The 25,284-nt window shown below is 42.4% G+C and overlaps 1 protein-coding gene across 3 annotated transcripts in view; it reads left to right on the top strand.

Moving 5' to 3' along the window:
* Window positions 1-22,449, top strand: part of LOC120498991 (unconventional myosin-X-like) — an 89,270-nt gene extending 66,821 nt beyond the window's left edge. For all 3 annotated transcript variants that reach the window (XM_039702337.1, XM_039702345.1, XM_039702353.1), the window contains 16 exons: window positions 1,394-1,517; window positions 1,999-2,242; window positions 3,052-3,147; window positions 4,775-4,868; window positions 5,481-5,536; window positions 7,191-7,333; window positions 8,649-8,843; window positions 10,548-10,705; window positions 11,880-12,003; window positions 13,769-14,066; window positions 15,911-16,118; window positions 16,861-16,997; window positions 17,162-17,285; window positions 18,203-18,649; window positions 19,430-19,621; window positions 20,175-22,449. In XM_039702337.1, the coding sequence (XP_039558271.1) occupies window positions 1,394-1,517; window positions 1,999-2,242; window positions 3,052-3,147; window positions 4,775-4,868; window positions 5,481-5,536; window positions 7,191-7,333; window positions 8,649-8,843; window positions 10,548-10,705; window positions 11,880-12,003; window positions 13,769-14,066; window positions 15,911-16,118; window positions 16,861-16,997; window positions 17,162-17,285; window positions 18,203-18,649; window positions 19,430-19,621; window positions 20,175-20,288 (2,754 nt within the window). In that variant the 3' untranslated portion in view covers window positions 20,289-22,449. The remainder of the gene's footprint in view (window positions 1-1,393; window positions 1,518-1,998; window positions 2,243-3,051; window positions 3,148-4,774; window positions 4,869-5,480; window positions 5,537-7,190; window positions 7,334-8,648; window positions 8,844-10,547; window positions 10,706-11,879; window positions 12,004-13,768; window positions 14,067-15,910; window positions 16,119-16,860; window positions 16,998-17,161; window positions 17,286-18,202; window positions 18,650-19,429; window positions 19,622-20,174) is intronic.
* Window positions 22,450-25,284: the final 2,835 nt, after the last annotated feature.

The raw sequence follows: 25,284 nt of genomic DNA, 5'->3' as shown, positions 1-25,284 counted from the left end.
CTTGCACTTCAGCACCTCAGCTGAGATCCCACACTGGGTCTGGACTTCCTGAGTGCTCTCAGGCCAGCTGCTTAACAATGTAGTGATAAATCCCCTTACAGGACTGGATGTCAAAGCCCACATAAGATTGTGATGGGTTCAGGTGTGAAGCCAATGACAGCCACAAAAATACTTCTGATAAATAATTTCCTGAGAAGAGACACTTGAACTACAAAATATCTTTTTTTTAGGAACTCAGTTTACTTCCTTCAGCATGTTTATCAATGGCAGATTGTGACCTTTCTTGAAAAAGTTGCATGGTTGTCTTGTTTGCATTTCCCTAATGTCAGCTGCCAGCCATCTGATTTTTTTATGTGATCTGCTTGAGTAAAGGTACCTTCTCTGTGGGCAGGTACTCATAGATCACTGTCAGGTAATCTTCAAATCATGAGTCATTCTATCACAGCTTAGGCTGGTTTCTACCATTAAAATGCAGATAGAAGTGGAGGGTTTTACTGGGCTGGTTGGTGAGTAAGACTAATGAAAAAGCCAGTTGATACTTTGTCATAGTATGAGCCACAGGAAGTGATAACCATGGAAGTTTCCAAAACCCCTCAGTAGCTGCTGTTCCAAGACTACCTGATTTTGGAAACTTAGTGCCAAGGGAGAGAATGAATGAGTGGACCAGGGATGAGACAAAAGAGGGTCACAGAGAGAAGGCAGAAGGGAAAATCAAAAGAAGCAACATGCATTTGAGGGAGGAAAAGGTCTAAGGAACTGCCTTCATTAGTATTAAATTAATAAAGCAAATAAAAGGAAATTGTATTTAAGGTAAAGGAAATTATTTTGTGCATGAAGTATTTTCTTATGGCTGAGGGTCTTTATCTAGTTGGAGAACAGAGATAAGTAAATTCAGTACTATTATTTCAGTAATTCAGATTGATGTTTTTAGGGTTCAGTTATCCTGGACTGTGCTTTTTTTCCTAATCAACCCAAAGCAAGTAATTTCCTTGCTGGGGTTAAATTACTGTTCCATCTTGTCTGGCATTGTGATCTTTCTGCCAGAAAAATCAGAAAACTTCTCCCAAATGAAAAATTCTCTCTTAATCCCATCAAATTAGATTTTGCAAGGTGGGCTGTGCCTTAAAAACGGGAAGTTCTGTTACTGCAGGGAACTGGAGCTTTCTAGCCATGTCCACTGCCCTCCTTTCAGGTATGAAAATTCCATGCTCTTGCTTTAGGCATTAATGGATAAGCTGTCAAGCGTCTACTTTTACCGTAGTGCTTTTTTTGCAAAGGGACTAGGTGTAGTTTTGCACCTTCTGATCATGTGACTTCTCTGACCCTGTTAACTGCTCCAGTCCTCCTGCAAGAGGAGAAGCCAAGTAGCCTATATCTCTTCTTTTTTCTTTAGTTTCTGGAGAGTGAGGAGGAAGTGGATGTTTACATTGACACAGATGAAGAGTTTTGTAATGGACGAATCACTATCTTCAATGGTTCAGGTCCGCCCTATTTTCACAGTTACCTCTACATGAAAGGTAAGTAGATTTTGCCAAAACCATGTATGGATGGGATCCAGGAAACCTGCTTTCCTCTTCCATTTGTCCAGAATCATCATCTTTATTTGCTCTTAGTTCTCAGTTTTTGCTCCTTTTTTTTGCTGCTTTCTTTTATTTAAAACAACAAATAAAAAGACAGCTCAGTGTCAGAGGTATCTTTGCCACTGAGACTTGACTGTGCCTACTTGGTATGGGCCTAAATGGTTCACTCTCAGCTACGAAACTGAAGTCAGAACAAAAATACTTGAGTAGTGCATGTATTTCTATATTTTCCTTTTGTTTCACTAGTTTTGTTCTGTTTTTTCCTATGATTGAAATCGGGCACAGCTTTGTTTCTCTCCTTCAGTTCCTTTTATTGGTGTAGGAACTGAAGTGGCAGCTCTTCCTGCCCGGGAGCAGGCTCAGCATGGAGGCATGACCCCCATTGCATGTCCACTGAAATGCTGCCTCGCTTTTGCAGGAGGGCTCATGAACCCGTGGCGGCGGCGCTGGTGTGTCCTGAAGAACGAGGCCTTCATGTGGTTCCGCACCAAGCAGGAGGCTCTCAAGTCAGGCTGGCTCTACAAAAAGGGCGGAGGGATGTCGACGCTTTCGCGCCGCAACTGGAAACGCCGCTGGTTTGTGCTTCGCGAGTCCAAGCTGATGTACTTCGAGAATGATAGTGAGGAGAAGCTGAAGGGGACTATTGATATCAGAAGGGCAAAGTGAGTGCAAAAGCAAATCCCTTTGATCCCTAGTATTCACTCTCTAAATCAGCAATGAAGGGTCCAGTGCTGCTGTTCATTGGCCTGTGTATCTCCCATGGTGCTTGGAGAATCAGAAACAAAGGAAGGAAAAGGCAATTACAGCATCTAGTTTTACTCTGGAGGGAGTCTGCAATTACTTGATAGTTCTTTTCCCAGTCTTGCCTTTCATAATCCAACAGAAGCTCTTTCCAAGCCATGGATGGAGCCAGACCAGGAGGGGCTAATTAAGTACATACCCCATGCGTTCTCTCCTACCCAGACTCCATCTGTTTTCTGGCTTCTCCAGGCATTTCACAGAGGTATTATGAAGCTCACAGCGGGATTTGAATTTGGCAGCATGTACTGTGCCTTTTCTTGAGTCCTGAATGCTCTTTCTGCTGCCATAGTCAATTCCTCAGCTCTTGCTGTAAGAGGACAGACTGGTCACCTATTAGTATTATGCAGACCCATAAACTGCCAAAAAGAATGGCACACCTGACTTTGTAAGCAGATCTGTATATCAGCCTGTTATCTCTTCTTCCATTTAGTCTGCTGGTGTCTTGAAAATCCATATAATGCCTTAAGCCTTGGATTTTAACTGTACAGATATTTTAAAACATCTTGATGTGTATTGGCGGAGTTTTGTATTTCTGTCAGAATTACAAGCCATCAGAATCAGTGCTTTCCCTTCTGTGTGGTGAAGGGTATGATGTGAAAGAATCGACCAGATGGAAGTCAGGCCTGTGAAAGGTTTTTAGCTTTGGCTCTTGTGCTTTCTTGTGTTCCAGAGAGATTGTGGATATTCATGAAAAGGAGAATGCCTTGGACATTGTGACAGAAGACCGAGTTTACCACATTGTTGCAGAGTCACCAGAAGATGCCAGGTACAACAGGGAGTTTTGTTAGGTTTGTTCATTCAGTGCAGGCCTGACCCTGCTACTCATGGGAGAGTTTGAGAAACATAATCAATTCCCTTCTGCTGGAGAAAAGGGGGGATTTGTTCCAGAGTGTCATTTCATGCTTCCTGGGATGCATCACACCTACTTTGGGGACTTGATGTTACAGCTGCCAAGGTTGTGGTTCAGTCTGGCAGTCACAGGACTGCCAGCTTCTCATGTGGCTGTGAGCATGTGGAATTCAAGGGTTACTTCAGCAGACACACAAACCTTAATATAAACTGGAACATCTAATAGCTGATTTATTTATTTAATGGAATCTTGAATCAAACAAAAAGTCTATTCATGTTGTCTGTAAATGATTGCGAGAGCAGCTGGGTTTTATCCAGGAGACAGAAAAAGGCTGCAGCTTATCAGAGTCTATAGTGTCATCTGATAAAATCTTCCCAGTGCAAAGCAAACAAGTGACTCACGTCCTTCCTTCTTGGCATCCTGGCCAGACAGTGGGAATCAGTTGTTTAAGGGCAGGTTGGACAACCTGTCCTGGCTATGCAAAGCCAAGTTAAGAGGTTACTGTCCCCAGCCACTCATGTCTTCCCACTTTTACCAAGGCTTTTGCTCTCTCAGCCCTGACTGTGTAACTGTTTCTCTGATCTACTGGTTCTGTGAAGTTATTTAGGGTTTATTATTATTTTGATGTAGGAGAGAAAGGGAGAAGGCGTTTGGATACAATTTAACAGAAATAGACTGAAGTACAGCCACATGGACAAGAAATGGGCAAATGTAGGGAGCAGTGGTGGAAGGAGCAGTAACTTCCTAACCCAGAACTTCCACAACTGCAGTAGGCATGCCCTAAGATAACACTGCAGAATTGTTAGGATGAGTGTACACCAAATGTGGCCTCTGTCTATGCCCTATCAGTCTCTCTTCTGAGGGAGAAGTAAGTACCAGCACTTGCAGTAGCAAAGGGCAGATTAGCAGATGTCACAGAGTATCTAGTTTGAGAGTCCTTCATGAAGTATGGATGTTTGCTGATCTCACTGCAAGCTGCAGATAAGAATCTGCTTTTTCTGCAGCAGTGATTAGCCTCCAGATATGTCTGTAAGAGAAGCCCTTTCGCAGACAAAAAACTTCACTCCAGATTCACTTATAAACAAACCCATGATTAATTGCCAGCCATATGACTTTCAAGTTTATTAGCAGATCAGAGAGAGACTGATCAAGAAGCTCCCAGGCGTCTCTAGGACTCTAGTCCAGGAAGATTCCCAGCTAACCCTGTTTTTACAAGTGCTGTATGCTCTTTCAATCTGCTGACATGGGCTCCCTGTAAAGCCACTGCCTGCTTAAGAGTTCCTTGAATAACAAGTGGAAAACTGGATTTTGCAGGAGCAGCTGTCAGTGGGTTGAAGAACGTGCACAGAATTTTCATGGATAAATAAGGAGGAAGGAAGACATTGGAATCTGGTATGATCAGCCCAAGAGATATTTTGACATAGTATTCAGGAAATTGTGAATGAAAAAATTTTCCCACTGAAATCTTTCCAGGTTCCTTGATCGTGTTCTTGAGCCAGTTTCACTACTGGAAGTTTAACTCTGGTTCTGTTTTGGTTGGCAGTGGTTGGTTTAATGTTCTGAGCCGAGTACACAGCGCTACAGCACAGCAGCTGAGGGAAATGCAGGATGAGCAGGCCAATCCAAAGAATGCTGTGGTGAGTTACTGTGCAACCAGCCTGTGGGCATGCTTGGAGCCCTCTGTGTTTAACTATTTCTGCAGGCTTTTCCAGCATGTGCAGTCCTGTACTTCTAAAGCAGTGTAAGAAACTTGGACATTGGTAATTATAAAGAAACAGCAAAGCTGGTAGCAAAGAGGGTAAGCAGAGGGGAACATGGTGCTTGTTGTGGGTTGCTCAGCTTGAAAACAGATAGCTCTTTTCAGTTGGAGGAGAAGAGGGAGGCTGCCTCACACAGATAAAATGTCTTTGGATGGGACTAGTCTGGGTCACAGTTATTCCAGACAGAAGATAGCAGTTGGGGAAAACGGTGTATTTATGTATTTTGCCAGTAGAGAGATAATAGCTAAGGTTATTTCAGACCTTCATAATACCCTCTGGAAACTTGTAACTGTTTTTCCTCCATTTCTGTGGAGTCCCTTGCACGTCTTATGCTGTTTAGGGAGCAAAGATGACTCACTTCTGCCTTTCTTGTGTGTTCATTTCTGCTCAAGCTATTGGAATTCAGATGAATGGTTCCAATTCCAGTCCTATTCACCGAGGAGAACACCTGTAATCTAAAATGCAATCTGTGTCTTCTTCACTCTACAGGGAACGCTGGATGTTGGGCTTATTGACTCTGTCTGTGCCTCAGACAATCCTGATAGGTGGGTACAACAATCTGACCATCTCTTAAATCAGAAACTCCCTACAATATTTTTGTGGGTAGGTCCAGGTTTCCTTTGGGGTTTGCATTTGTTTAAACTCATACATATTTTTCTCCAAACAAATAAACATAGCTGAAATCTTTAGCTTGTTTCAACCAATGTCACTTCATAGGCACAATGTCACTTATGAAGTCTATATATGTATTGTCTTCAAATCAGAGTTTCTCCTACAGCTCCTAAAAGTGAAAACAGCATAATCTCAATGTCAGAAAATTTTAATTTTATTGACTACTAGCACTGGACAAATATGTCCAGCAAAAGCAGCGCTTTCATTTTTTCAGCAGAGTGATTTTGAGTTAATTTTGTAGATTTAGGGGAAAGAAACAGCACTGTGGAAGAATAATGGATGAATTTAGAAATACATATTATTCTTGATATCTTTGCAATGCAACAGAGCACAGACCTTTAGTTAGTTAGTTCAGATAAGAGATGATGGGACATTTCATATCACTTTATGTTAACATTTAATTATTTCCTACATATTAACAGGTTCAGCCAGGGCCAAGATACTCACCACAGTGCTGAAGTAAAATGTTAGCTATTAAGTCATTTATCTCTGTGGTCTGGGGACAGAGCCCTGGGCTCTGACACAGGTTGCTAGGACTTTGTTTTTAGTAGTTTAGAAAATGCATTTCAGAAGTGAACTAAGATTTCATTGATGAAAACATTTTAGGCAGTTCTCAGCCTGTATTCCTCAAAATTAATCTGTGAACCTTCAAAAACTAGGAACAAATAGTATGCTTAACATTTGAAGTTGTTTATGTATGTGCTGAGGTATGCTTTTCTGGAATATCAGTGCTTGAAGCAATGTTACACAAATTCTGAGCAGAATGCTTATTCTCAACCAACATTTTTATGCAGCTGATTTTGATCTTCCATAGGTTTATGCATTTCTCTAACAGAGCTTGATTGCACCTTTTGCTTCATACTTGCATTCTACTTTTCAATTTCTCTGTTTTCTCATAGAAATCTGGTTTTGCTTTCAATGTTTATGGGTCTATCCTCCTGGAACTGGTCATATTTCTATTTTTCTGTTTTCCTGTAAAGCATCAATTCTGTACAGAATTGGGAATACTATTTTGGTAGATACAGTTGCAAGGGAAGGACAAAGTCATCCAGGAGCAACACAACAGTTTTTCTTCTGTTTTGTTAGGATCAGCTCATCCTTTGTAAAACCAGTCCCAAACACGTTTTAGCTGATGCTACTGAGACCAGTGTTTGCTATTGCATCACTGGTTTTAATAAGTACAAGGAGAATGGCTGTACCAGCTCAGCCCAGTGGTACAAGCACTGGTTCATTCTGATCAAAGTCCTTTGCTAATGAGCCAAGGACATTTTACAGTTGCTTATTAGCTAATTAATATTTTCTAGTCTTTGGAAGTAGCTTTTGAAAGATGTTCCATTTAATTTAGCTGGTCTCTGTATTCGTCAATTGACAGAGCAACTGAAGAAAAGATGATCTTAAGTATTTCTGCACTCCTCTGTAGTTTGTGTTCAGAAAGTCTTTCTGTTTATGGGAAGGTAAAAAGCATGACTTCGGGTGTCATGTATTTGCATGGTTATGACTAATTTTAATGCTTTTGTTTTCTGGCAGACCAAATTCTTTCGTGATCATCACAGCCAATCGCGTGATTCACTGCAACAGCGACACTCCTGAGGAAATGCATCACTGGATCTCCCTGCTGCAGAAACCCAAAGGCGAATCCAAGGTGGATGGCCAGGAATTCCTTGTGAGAGGTGAAAGGAAATACATGCAATTACATGTGAAACTCATCTTCTGTTTATAATCTGACAGGGAGACTTGATTGTTGCCAGCTCAGTCTAGGGTTTAACTGCTCCCCAAAAACTGTCGTTCTCTGTCCCCCTCTGCCTTCCTGCCTGCTGCTTGCCATGTCACATGTGTGCTAGCCTTGGCTCTTTTCTAATTCCCTGCCAGGTGGGAAAAAAAAAAGCTTCATATGTTTAATTTTCTGATGATAGTTCTAGCCTATTTAAACATGTCTGGCAAATGCCACCAGGGAGTAGGAAGGAGCATGGCTGCTGATGAGGAGCAGCTGGCTTAGATGGACTATAACATGACACTGTGGCTTTTGTTGGCAGCTCAGTTCCTTCTGACACCTGTCATGTAGAGAGGGAGGGAGGGAGAGAGATCTTTGTGGATCTTTAGCTGCTGTCCTCAGCTAAACTAACTAACCTGGTATGGTAGACAAAGTGAGATGAGAGAAATTCTCCGAGGTTGAACAAAAGGTTTAAATTACATCTTTAGTCAGAGCTTAGTTGAAGATGGCAGAGCCTGAGTAGGGATCACACATATATTGCAAAATATTCACCCATTTTTTAAAATATTTTTAAATTTCCTCTATACTTTGAGCTCATCACCTAGTCTTAAATGTATGAAAACACTCCTGATGCAGTCTTTGGAAAGCAAGTGATGAGCAAATTGCCTTGCATCTTGCAGAAATGTCTATGAAGAAATAAAGATCATGGCAAGAAGAACGGGAAGAAAGGGGTCACCAAAATGTGGCAAAAGCCTTCCACCGTAGTCTTAAAAATTTCAAGGAGATTGAATGATACAAAGGAGACTATTAGACAACAGTTTGAGTACCTTAACTTCAGAATATTTAATTGCAAGGCAATGGTTCTTTTTATCTGGTATTGTTCATTAGTCAAAGAGAAAAAGAATTGATTCTTTGCAAAGTATGCGAGGCTCTTCATAATAAGATGTCTCTGTAACAGCAGAATAGACTCAAAGGCCTATATTCAGGAAGATCTATATATTTTTGTTTTTTCTGAGCCTCTTGGTTCAGTCCCACTGTTTCTGAACATTTTGCCTTGTGGGTGGACATTGCTATTTACACCTCTGAGTGGAAAATTATCTTTTTGACAGCCTTAGCAATGCAGGCTGTAATTTTTTTCTGTTGAAGTATTGAATTTTCTTAATATTTTTTTTTCCCCTTTATTGTGCAACAAATCTAAAATGACAGTGAAACTATTTGTCCTGACCACGGGAGCAAGAGATGCACGCAGTGACATGTTTGTGTTTCCGTGCCAGGCTGGCTTCACAAGGAGGTTCAGAGCAGCAACAAGATGTCCTCTCTGAAGATGAAGAAGCGCTGGTTCGTTCTGACAAACACTGCCCTCGACTACTACAAGTCATCCGAGCGCACGGCTGCCAAGCTCGGGACGCTCGTGCTCAACAGCCTCTGCTCCGTGGTGCAGCCCGATGAGAGGGTCTTCAAGGACACAGGTGAGAGGGACAAGGTGGGAAAGAGCAGGCTCCAGGTGTGCAGCTCCTGAGGAGGGGATGGTGCAGGACTGTAGGGGTGTGGCATGTTGAGAAGGCAGTCTTGATGTCACCTGAGGCTTTGTGTCTGGCTGCAAATGTCTCTGCCCATGGTCACTGTAAGAGATTTGCAAAGTGTGCAAGTGACTGTAAGTGCCTCACACCTGACAGGTACACAGTGCTTATGTTTCTCACTGAGTAGAGCCACTGCTTATCTCAGTGTTCCCCAGGCAAGGTAACAGGTGTGAGTTCCTGTAGTGGACAGTAATTATTGTACATCTCAGAACTGTTGCTTGTAGCATGACCTACATTTGTCTCTGGGGTCAGTGTTAACCTCTTAAACAGCAGCCATCCTATACACTGTAAGGGATGTATAGTGCATGTGTTATGGTACCACTCAGCTTGATAGAAACAAAAGATAGAAAAGGCCTGTGTTTGCTTCCTGTGCAACATGACAGAGCTCTGGGAGGGCAGGATTTGGCGTGATCCTCCACTACTTGCCTTAGGAGTTGGAAGGGAACCCAGGTTATGTGCTGAAGAGTGAATCCCCCAACAAAGACTGTGAACCTTAGAAAAAGACTTGAAATACTGGACATTTGAGTACTGGAGTTGTCTGGGATACCTTTACTAAATACTTCCAGCTTCCAGCCCTTTGAAAAGTGTGATGAGATTAAATTTATTCTGCTCATTCACAAGAAAGCGTCCACATTTTTGGTATCAACAGATGTCTGGGGCTGCCTTCAGCAGATAGAATTGCCGTCACCTTGACACATGCTCTCAGGTTGTCAAACATATTTTTAAACGTTCTGAGAGTTGATTTGGCAATCTGACTAGGTGCTGTGTGTAGAGTGGTCATTTCTCAAGTGATTAGCAGGATGGTGGAGTCCAACTGCTGTCTGTGAACGTGAGCTGCCTGGTTGGCAGGCAGGTAGTCAGGTTATACTGCAAGGTACTTCCATCTTGGGAAGCTGTCTTTGTACCAAAATCTGGACTGGGACTTCCCTACTGATAAATCTGTTTTGGCAATGGGGTTGTTAATGTCTACCTAGTGGATTTTAACCAGGCACACTGTGTACTGTTATGAAAGCAGCAGGGGTTTTTACATCAGCCACAAGCCACAGGCAAAAAGACAATCAGTGATCTCTTAATAATCAAGTCCAACCATTAGCCTGACATTGTCAAGTCCACCACTAAGCCATGTTCCTAAGTGCTACATCTACACATTTTTTAAATGCCTCCAGGCTGGTGACTCAACCAATTCCTTGGACAGTCTGTTGGCAGTCCTTCCCTCTTGTCCTATTGCTTGTTACTTGGGAGAAGGGACAGACCCCCACGTGGTTACATCCTCCTTTCAGGTAGTTGTAGATAGTAATAAGGTCACTTTTGAGCCTTATTTTCTCCAAGCTGAACACTCCCAGCTCCCTCAGCCACGAGTCCTCGAAGGACTTGTGCTCCAGACCCTTCCCCAGCTCCATTGCTCTCTGTGAGTGATGATCTGCTCCATAGCCTTCCCTGGTATCAAGCTGAACTGATGGACCTGTGGTTCCCCAGATTCTCCTTCTGGCTTTTCTTGCAGGTGGATGTCACATTTGCTAACCTCTAGTCAGCTACATAATATGGAAGCCAGTTTCACAATCCAGCTTTGTTTCCACCTTTGTTTCTGCACAGGCTACTGGAACATCATCGTGCACGGGCGGAAGCACTCCTACAGGCTGTACACGAAGCTGCTGAATGAAGCCATGCGCTGGGCCTCGGCCATTCAGGGTGTCATTGACAGCAAGGTTCCCATAGAAACACCTACACAGCAGCTCATTCGCGACATCAGGGTACGTGGCATCTGCAAATTCCCACATGGGTTGTGAGCAGCCAGACCACCACTGGCCTAACCCAGTCATTGCTGAGAATGTGGCAAAAAATGGGGTTACTGTCTTAAGGGGAAAATGAAAAAGGGTAAAAATAAACTCACACAACTGTACAACAAAAATAATCAAATATGACATGAATTTATTTTGCTAGCTGATCTGCTTAAGTCTAGGCTACAGCTCTGTGCAATTAAAAATTGCATGCATGATTACATTGTCAAGTATTTGCAAATCTCTGCTCCATCCTTTCTGCTCCTAAGCATCCTCCAGACACAAATACAAAAAAATTCCATTCCTACCAGCCAGACTTTGATGTACCCTGAAGTTCTCTTCATACCTTAGGCTGGCATGGTTAAATATCAGAGTAAAGGGTGGAAAGATAATACCCTTTAAAATAGCAGAAATTTTAACACAAAAGTAATTTGTGAGAATAAACTTGCCAGAAACTTTGGCAAGTAAACCTAGAATCATTTAAGACCACCAAAGCAAATTTCAGAAGAAATGTGTTTGTGATGAACTCTAAACTAGATGCAATTAGATAGTTTGTATTTAGGAAGAAAGAGCTGGGAGTGATTGTAGAAAACCAAGGAAAACTTCAGCTCGGGATTCAAGGACAAAAAGAACATAGCGTATTATTAGGAAGAAGTCTTGGACAAAATGCAGAAGAGTGTGATCCAGTGTGTATGGTAGTGACAAGCCCTGATTTTGAGCACCATGGAGCATTTTGGTTGTTCATTCTGTAAACACATAGAGTACAACCAGACAAGTTGAGAACAGGCTCATTATTACACACTGAAAATGATTGATCTGTGGTAAAAAAGTCCATTAACCATGTCCTGTTGAAAGCTTGAAGGACATAGGAGAGAGGGATCATGCCTCATATATTATGCAAGCCACGCTTGAAGGCAAGATTCTGTGCTTGGTGACCTGTGGGACGTCATGGCAACTCTTGTGTTTACTTTTCAGAAATAACGTACAGGGTAATTTTCAGATACAGATTATGCTTTGATCACTTAGTCCCCCTAGACACCTCCAGAAATTTAGACAAAGGTGGCTGAGCTTGAACCTCAGTGTGTAAGGGCATCCTGCAAAGGACTGTGTCTATTTGAGGATAGTGATTTTTTGCTTTCCTCTCCAGGAAAACAGCACAAACTTAGAAGTAGTGGAACAGACGTACAGGAGGAACCCAATCTTGCGATACACCCAGCACCCCTTGCATTCCCCACTGCTCCCATTACCCTATGGAGATGTCAGTGTCAACTGTAAGTATTTTACCCAAGTGGCAGAATCCACTTACATTTTGAGGCTCAGTGAGGAGCCTGAGCACCACAAAATGGGCCTGTAAGCTCTCTCTGTTCAGGTGAAGTCTTCTGGGGGCAGTGTGGCCCACAGGGTTCAGGGAGGGAGCAGTCCCTTTCTCTTCCTTTCTTCTCTGAACTGTGTTCCATTTTCACTGCCTTTTATTATGGGAACATTGAATCTTAGAGTAAATGAGGGCAGATAGTTTTATCATCCATCCAGGGGACACGCAGCCTGTCATCCTTTAGCCTCAGCTGGGTTGTGAGTGGCTCCAGTGGAAATACTACAACAGGATTACATCGTGCAGCTGGAAACGAAGTAGTATTTCTGCAGAAGCTGCTGTAAAACCAGACTAAATGAACCTTTTTTTCAAAAGTGTCAGAAACGTGAAAAAGCTGGAGTCATGGGCCACCAGAAACCAAAGTGATTTGTTGATGATTACAGGCTGTTTGACATATTGAAACTGAAGGCTGGTAAAGAACTATAGAAGAATGTCTCATGTGGAGTGACTGAGCTACAGAATCTTTTAAGAAATTAATTTCAATCAAAGCAAGGTGTTTGGGAAAAATAGTCTGCCACACAGGTAGTGATCTAGCTGTGCTTAGGAAAGTGAACATCAATTTGCATAGCTTTATGAAAATGTCAACTCTAGTGGTGAGCACAGAAACAAAACAGCTAATGTAAGGTTTTGAAAGCTTAGAAAAGGAAAAATAAAGTCTTTGTGCAGCTGTATATATATTGTGCACCTGCATCTTGAGTGCAGGATACAGCTTTGACTTCTAGAGATACTCAGAGATATAGGAGATGTAAAAAATTCCCAAAGTTGATCAAAGCTACTGAAGAACTTGCCTACAATTAAATGACTAAATAGAGAGCAGGATTCTTCAGCCTCAAAATGAAGTTTTTAGGGCCAGAAGAGTGTCATGGAGAAAGTGAAAGGATATTAGAACTGTCACAATACAAGGATTCAATTACATGGCAGATTAAAAACACGGAAAAAAAATTCTGAAATACAGGAAAAATACAGAGCAAACACACTGTGGAACTTATTTTTAGAGCTGTGTCTTTGTATTGTACAGTTAATACATGGCCACTGGGGAGGCAGTGGCTGTACAGGAGATTCAGAAGGACCTAAAGCCCCAGAGATGTGCAAAGGAGAATAATGCAAGCCTGCATCTGAATGGTATCACAGATGTCTGAGCAGTTCAAAAAGCAGACATTTAGGTAGCCAAAAAATTCAGGTTTTGGTGTAAGCATTTTAAATCTAAACAATAGGTATAAGATGCATTTGAGGTAGAGCAATTTGCTTAAGTTCTATGTTGGTCCAGGGGTCAAAGCTAATACAGGCACAACACAGAATTTTGGAATTACACAAGCCAGGCTTCAGTGGCCACATTCCGGTACCTTGATTGGAGACATTGAACCCTGAACTACATTTCAGTGTTCATTTCCCTTAAAAATATTACTCTGCTTTTCTGTGCAATATATCCAGAAACTGATTTGGAGTGTGACAAATCAGATGTTGGCAAATACAAATTAAAACTGCATTTGAACATTTGGAGAGGAAGCATTAATGAACTTAAAGTATAAATTTAAGCTCAGGATATGCGCTAATGCTCAGGTTGCTGTTCTTCTGTGACAGAGGAGTACAGTTGACTGTAGTACTGCTGGGCCAGCAGAAAATGAGGGAGATACTCACCTCTTGTCATCTTTGTGGTTGTTCCCCAGTGCAACAAGAGAAGGGTTACAGCAGCTTACAGGATGAAGCAGTGAAGATCTTTAACTCTCTTCAGGAAATCGAGACAGTGTCGGACCCCATACCCATTATCCAAGGCATCCTGCAGACCTGCCATGATTTAAAGCCCCTCCGTGATGAAGTGTACTGTCAGCTCATCAAGCAAACCAACCACATGCCACATCCCAACAGTGCTGGGAACCTGCACCACTGGCAGCTGATGACCTGTATGAGCTGCACTTTCCTGCCCAGCAGAGGGATCCTGCGCTACCTCAAGTTCCACCTCCGAAGGTGAACGTCTCTTTTGTCTCTTCTGTTTGCATCTTGTTTCCTTTTGCTCTGCTGATCTTCCACTGACTGTTGTAGTTACCTGTCTCGCCCTCTTGCTGGGAAAACATCTTCCTGTGGTGCTCCAGCCTCCTCTCTTTGCTCAGTTCTTACCACCAGCTTTTCTGTGTATTCATACTCCCCCCTTGCCACCCATCTGTTGTGCAACCTGTCTCACCCTCTTGCTGGGCCAACATCTTCCTGTGGTGCTCCAGCCTCCTCTCTTTGCCCAAATCTTACCACCAGCTTTTCTGTGCACTAATACTCCCTGCCTTGCCACCCATCTGTTGTGCGAGTTACCCAAACAGAATACCATGAGTGTTGCAGTGGATTTACAGCTGATGACCTGCTGCTTACTAATGTACATATAAACATTATCAACATTATCAAGCTGCAGGAAAGGTGAGGTCTGTACTTTCATACTCAGGGAAGTCTATCGTACCTTGCAGCTGGCACAGGCAAAAAGCATACTATGAAGAGTTACCCAAACAGAATACCATGAGTGTTGCAGTGGATTTACAGCTGATGACCTGCTGCTTATTAGTGTACATATAAACATTATCAAGCTGCAGGAAAGGTGAGGTCTGTACTTTCATACTCAGGGAAGTCTATCCTACGTTGCAGCTGGCACAGGCAAAAAGCTTACCATGAAGTAGGAGAGATACTGTAAATCCAATTTATAATTTTTCAAGGTTTCTTTAACTGAGCACATAATGCTTATAGTTAGTATTTTTAATCTGTTTTGACCTCCCATTTTCATGAAATAAATAATTTACATTTCTTCCCAAGTGATTTCAGCATCTAATGCAGCTTTACAAGGCAGTCTGTGCTGGGCCTGATCTGCAGCTGTGTAACCTTGCTCCATTCCTAATGATCAGAAAGATCAATAAAATCTATTTGATTCCTTGCAAGCTAGGAAAGAGTGAGATGAGTTTTGTGTCAATACACCCAATAGCTACCATGGCCTGGGTTTAAGAGATGCAGATACTCCATGGAGCCATTTCATTCTCAGAAAGATCAATAAAATCTATTTGATTCCTTGCAAGCTAGGAAAGAGAGAGATGAGTTTTGTGTCAATACATCAAATAGCTACATCCATGGCCTGGGTGTAAGAGATGCAGATACTCCAAGGAGCCATTTCATTCTTTTACCACTAGAGTTGCAAATAATGTTATACTTAGACCTGCTGGTCTTGGAGAGAAGAGAACAGTGTACAGGCATCTGCTTTCTATATTCTTAATTCTCAAACATACTGTAGAGGTGGCTCAAACACAGCCAGCAAATTAAAAAAAAAACCCAAACAAAACAACAAACAAAAAACATTAAGAATAAATAAAAAAGGAGAACAGTGTACAGGCATCTGCTTTCTATATTCTTAATTCTCAAACATACTGTAGAGGTGGCTCAAACACAGCCAGCAAATTTAAAAAAAAACAACAAAAAACAAACCAAAACCATTAAGAATAAATAAAAAAGTTTACATTTGATTTCACAGTTTTTATTCTCAGTTTTATAAATTGACATTGTCAGTCCTGCTGTGTTGAGCTGTCACTAAACTCCTGAAACTTTGAACTGCTTATTTCATCCATTGCTGAGAAATGCCACTGTAGTGTCTTTCAAATGACTAGTGAAAGCAAATTGTATTGTTTAGTAAATAAGCTTGATTTTTGTGTGATTGCATTTGACATCAGCATCTCTACCAAGCTCTTTACTTGCACTAGTCTCATTTCTAGGGTAATGTGTTGTTCACTGTGTAATGGTTTTGTTTGTTTTTGTTTTTGTTTTTTTTTACTTCTCTTTACAATTAGGGTAAAAGATCTCTTTCCAGACTCAGAAATAGACAGGTATGCACAGTTCATAAGTGATTCCCTGAAGAGAACAAAGACAAGGGAGTTTGTGCCCTCCCAGGAGGAAATACAGGCTCTTCTTACCCGTGAGGAAATGACCACGACAGTGTATTGCCATGGTGGTGGCTCCTGCAAAATAACCATCAACTCCCACACCAGCGCTGGGGAGGTAATGCAGCAGTAGAATTAACCAGATGTGAGCACATCTGTGTCTGGAGAGTGGGTCTGTTGAAGGGACACCCTTTTCCCCTTTATTTCCTGTTTTTCTCTTTTTTTTTTTAATGACAACTCTTTTGCTATATCTTTAGGCAAAGTTCAGCTTATTCTACAAGGCCAGTGCCCAGGTTGTAGAGTATCACTTGAAAACTGTGTTGCAAAATCTAAACAATTCTGGTGTTCTGCCCTTTGTCTGAAACTTGGTAAAACACAGGTTTCTGGACAAGGAGAGATTCCAGTTCATAATGGAATCCTTCTGAGAGGGTTATTCCACCAGTAACTTAATCATTAGCAGGTCAGAAGCAGGATTCCAGGTTGCAGTAGTCATGTCTGTGAAAACATTAGTGCTAAACAGAGCAGAAAGTGGAATTGTTACTAGAGGAACTGAGAATGTCACAATGACATCTGAATCCATTATGTGCCTATATCTTGTGCAGAATTTTAATTCCCCCATCCTCAAAAGGGTAGCAGAGATTGAAAAGATGCAGAGAAGAAAAGCAAGGATGATCAAATATAAGTAATGACCTAATTGCAGGGAAAATCTCTTAGGGTTATAATTCTTTAATCTGAAAACACGGTCATTAAGGGAGAAATGTGATGGAGATGTATGAAAGGATAGGTGTCCTGAAGAGGTACTGATTGTTCATTGTGAAAGGGGGAGTGGTGCCTAAGGTGTGATGTGTCTGCTTTTGCAGGTGGTTGAAAAGCTGATCCGAGGGCTGGCCATGGAGGACAGCCGGAATATGTTTGCACTCTTTGAACATAACCAGCAGGTTGACCGTGCTGTGGAGAGTCGGGTGATTGTGGCTGATATCTTGGCCAAGTTTGAGAGGTAAAAGAATGCTTCATTAAACCTTTAAGTCCTAGTTGGATGTAACACTGGATTTCAGAATCCGGGGTTACCTTCAGGTTGTGATTTGCACTGTGGACATTCCAGTACCTTGGTACTTCTCCTTACTGGTTTTTTACCTTCTCATTCTCTTTTATGTTTTACAGACTTGCTGGATCTGAGGAAGAAGAGGAGGAAGGACAATGGCAATTGTATTTTAAGCTTTATTGTTTCTTGGATATTGAGAATGTTCCCAAAGATGGTGTGGAATTTGCCTTCATGTTTGAGCAGGTAAGCAAACTCTGGGAGAATGATTTGGTTTCTAGGGTGGCAAAACCACACAAGAGGATACAGAGAACTGGTTTACCTTTCATTAGAAGTGGGAATTCTGGTTGTATCAGAAGAATTTAGTGTGTTGGATTTTTGCCTGGAATGTACTAAGCAGATAGACCGTGAAGTTTTCTAGGGAAGATGAGTATTAGAACAAAATCAAGAAAAAATAGCAAAGGCTTAAAAAAAAAATGAAACACTAATAATGATTTTTTTTTTAAACTTGGTCTTTAATTTTAGAAGGCAGAGAAATTCAGGTAATGACTTATGAGAATCATTAAAAGTAGCTGCTTGCTTACAACCTCAGTTGTACCAAACTCCGTCTTGACAAGGCTTTCAGTCTACACAGCAAAGAGAAGTAACAGTAGGAGAGTAGGTGTTACCCAGACATTGGACAGATGTGCAGAAAGCCCCATTAATAGATTTCATGGAGACATCAGGTGAAGGAGGAAGAGGTGGGAGGTGCTTTTGTGTAATGAAACTGAGGTTGAGAATCTTGAATTTATTACATATTACACTGGTGTTGAATATAATCTTCACACAGGAGCTGTAGCTGGTACAGCACAAAAACAAATTGCTTCAATTCTGGTCTCTCCCATTTATTGCAGACCTAAAAGGTCTTCATTGTAGGACTTTCTGTACAGGATAGGAGCCCCTCAAAGATCTCTGTCGTGTTCAGGCTTGAAGAAAGGGGTGTTCCCCCTCCTTATCAACCACTTGCAGACTTTGACATATTTACTACAATGTCTGCTCCGACCTCCTGAATTATGTCTAGCCTGCTGGGATCAGCAGCTGTGACAGGAATCTCTACATGGACCCAGATGGGAATAAAATGTGCTTTTGCTTTCTAATGAGTTTGGGGAACTTTTTGTTTGTAGGCTCACGAAAGCCTCATAGCTGGTCATTTTCCTGGGCCAGAGGACACTCTGCAGCGTCTGGCAGCTCTGCGGCTGCAGTACCTTCATGGAGATTATTCCAAAATAAGCTGGACCCTTGATGGAATCTACCCAGTTAACAGGCTGAAATCCAAAATACTGCACTCAACAAAGAGCAGCAGCACCAGCCACACTCTGGAGAGGAGACGGACCAGCTTCCTTGAAGGGACATTGAAGCGTAGCTTCAAGACAGGGTCTGTAAAGAAGCAGAAGGTGGAAGAGGAGCAGATGATGGAGATGTGGGTAAAAGAAGAGCTTTCAGCTGCTCGAGCAAGCATAGCACAAAAATGGACCAAGCTGCAGGGGCTGTCTCAGCATCAGGCCATGGTGAAATACATGTCTATTGTAAAGGAGTGGCCAGGTTATGGGTCAACCCTCTTTGATGTTGAGGTGAGTGATTAATAAACTTCTAAAACCACAGCTGAGGAGAGGTATCAGTCTGGAGAACAGATAAAGCTGTGTGTAACAGAAGGGAATTTTGGGAACTGGATACATTTTGCCTTAGTAATCTCAGGGAAAGCCTGCAGTAGCGCAATACCCAAGAGTTATGATGCAGACAGCTAAGAGCAAGCAAGGCAGGGCATCCTGGTAAATGGAGGGAGACAATGGCTTCCCACTTTGTTGGAATAATGGTGGAAAGCAGGAGGAGAGAGGGGTTTAAGAAAGCAGTGGCTGGTGAAGGCAAAATAAAACCAAGCTCTGCTGCTCTTGCCAGCAAAAAGTGCAATCCTGGTCTGCAGCAGTACAGCAGAAAATGTGCAGACTGGGGCATGTTCAGCACCATGCTCAGCCTGCTACAGTAGGAAGCCACAGTTCACTTCTGTCAGTTTTGCTGCTGCCGAGGTGGATCACCCTGGGAAGTTGCTTGCACTCACTGCATTATCTGTAAAATAAGAAGTGGAATATTGACTTGCTACATCACTTTAAAATCTGATGAGAGCTGTTCCCTATTACAATTATTTATTACTCAACTAGTATTTGACTCACATCTGTGTCACTTCCAAATCTTTGCAGCAGAAGTGCCTCCAACATAGATTCTGCAAGTACCCTGGTTTGTGTATTGAATTGAAATGTCCTATAAGAGCTAGAAACAGAGGGCTTTTTCTTGAATGGAAAGTTATTTGATCCTCCACTGCATTTATGCAAAAGGTCATGTTTCTCTTTCTGCAGTGCAAGGAGGGTGGATTCCCCAATGATCTCTGGCTTGGCGTCAGCACAGAGAATGTGTCTGTCTACAAACGAGGGGATCCTAAACCATTAGAAACTTTCCAGTATGAGCACATTGTTTTCTTTGGAGCACCACAGCCCAACACCTTCAAAATTACAGTGGATGAGAGAGAAATGTTCTTTGAAACCTCCCAGGTACGTGAAAGCACACAGCCACTTCAATTAAGCTTTAAGGAATAGAGAGGTTTCTGTGCAAGAACTCTTGACTAATGGACTACACAGCCAATAGAAAAGATGGAGGCAGGTTAAGCCTAAAGGGCATGGTACCTCTTCTTGAATACAGGGATGAACAAAAAAAAATAGGTTGGTTAGAAAGTGAAGGAGGTTGATTGGTATTCCAGTGCATCCAGGGTTTTGAGTTCTGGGTGCCTTTCAGTTTGGCTGGGGTTTTTTTTCTCATTCCTTTTGAGTAGATGAATGGGGAGTTCCACAAACTTTAAAAAAAAATATAGTAGAATAGAGGTTGCTTTTCTTTGAGCTAAAAATATTTTAAAGTGTTGCTAGAGCAGCTCACAAACTTGTCAAGCCTTTCTGTCTTACTATCGTGTTCACATTTAGCATTAACATGCAAAATTGATTGTGTCATGACTTTGGAGAAGGGGAATCTCTTTCAGCAAAATGTGCTGTATGCCTCAGCGCACTGAGGTTTTCAAAGTGCTTATGCTGTGTTGCTGTGTTCTCTCCCCAGGTGGGCGAGATAATAAAGATCATGAAAGCATACATCAACATGATTGTGAAGAAACGCTGCAGTGTCAAATCAGCCACCAGTGTGGACAGTCATGCAAGCATCTGGACTAGGTGATACAGATGAACTGGCACTAGTTTAGTCATGGGTGTTTGCAACTTGCCAGCACAAGTGTAGCAAAGATGTTTTTTAAGAATTCAACTGACTACTGTATTTAAAGCCTGAAGTGACATCTACAGTACCATAGGATTTGCACCTCTGCCCAAAGACATTAAACAGTTACAGCTGTTGTGAAACACTAATGACCCAAAACTTGTTTTCCCCTTGCTTGTTTCATGAACAATTTATCTTAAAGAAGCAGAGTCAGAAGCATCCTCCTCCTCCGTGTCCTCCCTGCTGCTTTCACTATCACCTGTCATACTGGCAGAAAAATTTACAAGGATCATTTCTGCAGGACAGGAGACAGACTTAAGCTTCCTTAAGAATTTTAAACATGCAGACATCTGGGATCATGTGATCACAGCATGGTCTGCTGAAAGAATATTTATTTATTTTGCAAACAAATCTAAAATATAAATCACTGTGGGTTTGTGGTTTTTTTTTTCTTCAGGATATGCTAACAATCTGATCTGGTCTTAAAAAGAAAAAGTTTTTGTATAATTGAAGCCAAATGGTCCAACGGAGAGGTCAAACTTGAGAGAGTATTAAACAAAGAAACAAATAAAAAACACCCAAGGTGGTTGTTTGCCTTCCAATTAAAGTTCACAGGTACACAACTGTAAAAAGTGGCCCTTTCAGTTAAACTACTAAATACTCCAGTCTAGGAGAAAACCCCAGGGATTAGCACCACTGAAATAGGCCCTAAGGTCACAGTGCAACAGCACCTCTTGCATAAAAAATAATGACTGCTGTTCTCCTGTACAGCCCACGAGGGGAGATGGCTTTAGTAACATTTCCAGAAGAGCTGCTCTTCACAAACTCCAGGTATTAGATGGAGGTTGGAGATTTTTGATGAGCAGCTTCCTTGCATTAAGATCCTTCTTTCTTTAGGGGGGATTTTAGGGTGACTCGAGTCCCTGAGCTTAGTTTGAAGTGAACTGTTCCCTACTGAGTTAATAGGTGCTTAGATAAATTGTTACAGGCGAGATTTTTACTTCCTCTTTACTACAGTAAGCAAATGCCAAATCCTTCACCCACCCCAAATTTTAACAAGAACTGCTCACATCACTGAATCCCCAGATCCCCATCGAGTCTCCTCTAGGTCTTTAGTCCTCGGCAGAACTTGAAAACAATTCTGTTTTGCCAAAACAACTGCTTCTTGGAGGTTTTTATAGCTACCTGCAATTTGAAGCGGCAGTTTTGTTTTTCTTCTCCATGAAAGACAGTCATCTTCAGTCTCTTGACTTCAGAAAGTTGATTTAATTGTTTAAAAACTATTCAGTATCAGTCCCATCATAAATTAGTTGCATTAGCAAACAAGAAACCTGGTGGTGAGCCATATTCCATGACCCTTATCTAGTCTTGGGATCCCAGAATGCAAAGGCCTATGAAACTGCAGAGCTGTGTGTAATGTGGGCCTTCTTCCACATTTAAAATTGGCCGTCTCTCTTTCGTAGCAGCAGCAGCTAAGGCCTGTTAGCTATGGAACAGAAATTGCATAGAAAAGTAGGAGTCAGTAAGGAACAGGTTCCATTCCAATTCATCATCAAATTGTGCCAGTATTACTAATACTGTGTTGCAGAGCACTAGTTTTGAGGGTGACAGTACAAGAAGAAATACTGTACATAACCCCTGCTCCTCTCATTTCCACTACACTGCAGCACGTGCAAACACACCGTGCACTTGCTACACAATCAGCCAAAGAGGGTGGCCCCTGCTGTGCATCATCCCTTCAACTGGAGTTTTGCCTTAAACAGTGTCACTGATGGAGCCCACAAACACCCCCTTGTAGTCACAAGGAATTAAAAGATGACCAGGTCACAGATGGGAGAGAACAGAAATGCAGAGGCCACCTAAGAAGCCACACTTTGTATACACTGCATACACTGGCTCAATCTGTAATGTATCAGACTAGGCTTGATTATCCATGTCCTAACTCTGCACTAGCTCTGTGTTCTGGCTCTTGGGTTGCTGCAGGCAGCTTGAACCCACTTGAAACACAACTCCCACTACTATTTGTTGTAATTTTGCTCATTTCTATTATAGAATTCCTTCTTCTGTCTTTTTTAATTTGTAACTGGCTTTACAAGATGAAAGTTTAATAAATTATTGGATTGCACAGGCTGTATTCACTTACAGGCATTGTGTGCCCTTGTTAAGGGGTTTACTCAGAGCTTAACACTTGAAAAGTGAAAAGCAGGCATCATCAGCACGAGGATACAACAGCCCTTCCTCCCAGAAGCAAGCTGTGGGGTCAACAGAAAACAGTTTGCTGCTACAGTGGGGAAGGTTTGTTTCCAACTTCTGCTTTTCTCTCAGGGGCTGGGTCACACGTTTGCTCAGTGGGAGATGTCCCACTGGTTCTGAAACAGCCAAGCAAGGAATAAATTTTCTCCTAAGACCCAGTCCATGGGATCAGCTCCATACCTTCTCTTCAGCACCTCCAAAGTCACTACTAACAGAAAATCACTTCTGGCTCAAATAAGCTGCCAATATGCACTTCCCACACAAGTGCGTGGCCTGGCCACAGTACTCGCCTAAGAACTTGTGTTACTGAAGTAAACTGGGACTGGTAGCAGCTGAGCGCTCAGCAACACAGCCAGATCATACCACTAGCAGGCAAAAGTTCCTTCAATCCATACACAGGTATGGAATCCAAGCAGTGATGCATAATCCCCATCATTATGCTCCCCTTTATACCTTGGTCAGATGCTCTGAGAGCCTCAGGACCCTGGAGATCGGTCTATGCAATATCACTTCTAACTGATCACAGATTCTATGTTCTTCATCTTTATCCCCTTGCATAGATTTTCTGGGTCTTTATTTGAGGCTGCAAATGCCTCTGCTTACTACAAGCTAGCCAGTCTCCTTTCTGGGCAGCTGTTGAATTTCAGACTGCACTTCTATCATTAACACGTCTCTATGAAGACAGCAACCATGCACTACTGCAGGTCCAGTGTGACTACAACAATACACACAAATGCATTTATTGAGTGGTAGCTATGAATAACAGCCCAAAGTGGTGCCCAACTAAAAGCCTTCTCTGACTCCCTTTTTCAGTGTTTGATCACACTGTCAGGTTGACGTGCAGTCCCTCTGGGACTCCATCCAAGTATTTCTATAACAGTTAATTCAAGTTTGAATGCTCTGTTTATTTTATATGAACTAGTTTCTAGACAATTAATGATCAGCACCTACATCATAAACATGAAATGGTTTACACACAAAGACACTGCCTCAGGTAAGTTGTTTTCACAAAGTCATGTGTCTAGTTATCATTGGCAGTAAACTTGAAACATTTATTTGTACCTGGTTTTAAAACACACAGCCTCTCCCTGTGTAGGAAGAGTAATGCCTCTGCATTTGCTTCAAAGTAACATGCTCCCCTTGGGCCTTTAAGCAAATCTCACACAAGAATCCCAGCCCTCCCTGTAAAATATGAACTAAATCAGTAGGATGCAAATTTGCCAGGCTCTTGGCTACTTTTTTTGACCAGGGATTCCTAATGCACAGCTGGGATACACCTTGTCCCCATTCCCAGGGATCACCAGGGACGGTCACTTACCCCAGTGCCGGCTCAGCGCTGCTCCAGCATGGCTGTGACACCCAGGTGGGAGGAATCCATCACATGGAGCACCCAGATTCCACAACCCTGCTAGGTCTGAATGCAACCCAGAGCAAAGCAGTCAGGTGTTTGATTCCTGCTTCCTGCCAGATATCTGCTACCCAGCACTGGCTTGGGCAGCCCAGCCAGCTGCAGAACAGAACTCTGGTGCTCCAGAGCCCTGCTCCACCTCCTTCCTACACTGCACCCAGGGACAGGTCTGGGACCCCTCACAGCCCTCAGGCACTGGCCCCCAGGCCTTCCCCAAAATGCTGTGAGGGCTCAGGATTACCAATACAAACATGTTCTTACTGTGAAAGCAAACACTTAAAAATCCTGAGGGACTATCATAGTGGAAGGTGAAGAAGATAAACTCAGTTGGCTCTGTACTGGGTTAGACACTGGACACAGTTTTTGCCACTAATGAAGCACACACATCATTAGGAGCAACTTACCTGTCTTGTTCCTTTCTCCTGTTGCAGCGTGAGGTTGAAGGCGAGGCAGCTGCCTGCTGTGGGGCACAAAGGCACTGAATCTGCATGGGAAGAGATACCTTGGTTGAAGAAGGTGTGGAGGGAGTTTCTTGGGGCTGGAAGAAGGGAGAAGTGGCTGTTGTCCAGAGCAAACTTCCTGTTGTTGTGTCATAAATACTTGGGCCAGGATCAGGAGAGCTGCTCTCAGCTTTCTTGCTTGCAGAGGAGGGGTACAGACCCACCCTGCCAAGGTTGTGGTGTCCTGCTGCTACAGGATGCTCCAGCTGTCCACAGTGGCTGCTGCAGCCCTTTCCCTGCAGCCCATGGCAGTGTTCCAGCCTTGTGGCTGCTGCTCCTTAGAGGAAGTGGTGCTTTCTGGTGCCTTTCCTGGCAGCTTCTGGTGGTACAAGGCTGCCTGCATGGATCTTGTGTCTGCATGGTGTGTTCTCCATCTGCTAGCTTAATGGTCAGTGCTGCAAAGCAGGTGAGAGAGGAGAGGTACAAAGAAGAATGGTGTCCCCAGGAGACAACAAAAGATGGAATTTCAGAAACCCAGTCTTTCAGCTCATGATGTGACTACCCATTCTCCACACCCATTTATAATTCACACTCTCATTTAACACAAGACACTCTTCAAATACCCAGATTATGTTTATGAAAAAAAGACATTTCAATGAAAGTTCAGTTGCTAATGGTGATGACATTCACTCATGCATATTTAAAAACCATCTCAACCCACTACTTTGTAAATTTAATTTGAATATGCATATAAGGCCTGTTAGCTTTAAAAAAAGTGTAAGCACCATGGTTTTGTACAATTACCTTATCTGAAAAGTCTTCTTAAAGGGAACATGACACACGGCATTTGAAAAGAGAA

Source organism: Passer montanus, unplaced genomic scaffold, assembly GCF_014805655.1.
Source record: "Passer montanus isolate IOZ18808 unplaced genomic scaffold, ASM1480565v1 scaffold1, whole genome shotgun sequence".
Lineage (NCBI taxonomy): Eukaryota > Metazoa > Chordata > Aves > Passeriformes > Passeridae > Passer > Passer montanus.
The sequence above is the reverse complement of the archived record's forward strand: the minus strand, read 5'-3'. Positions and strand labels throughout refer to the sequence as shown.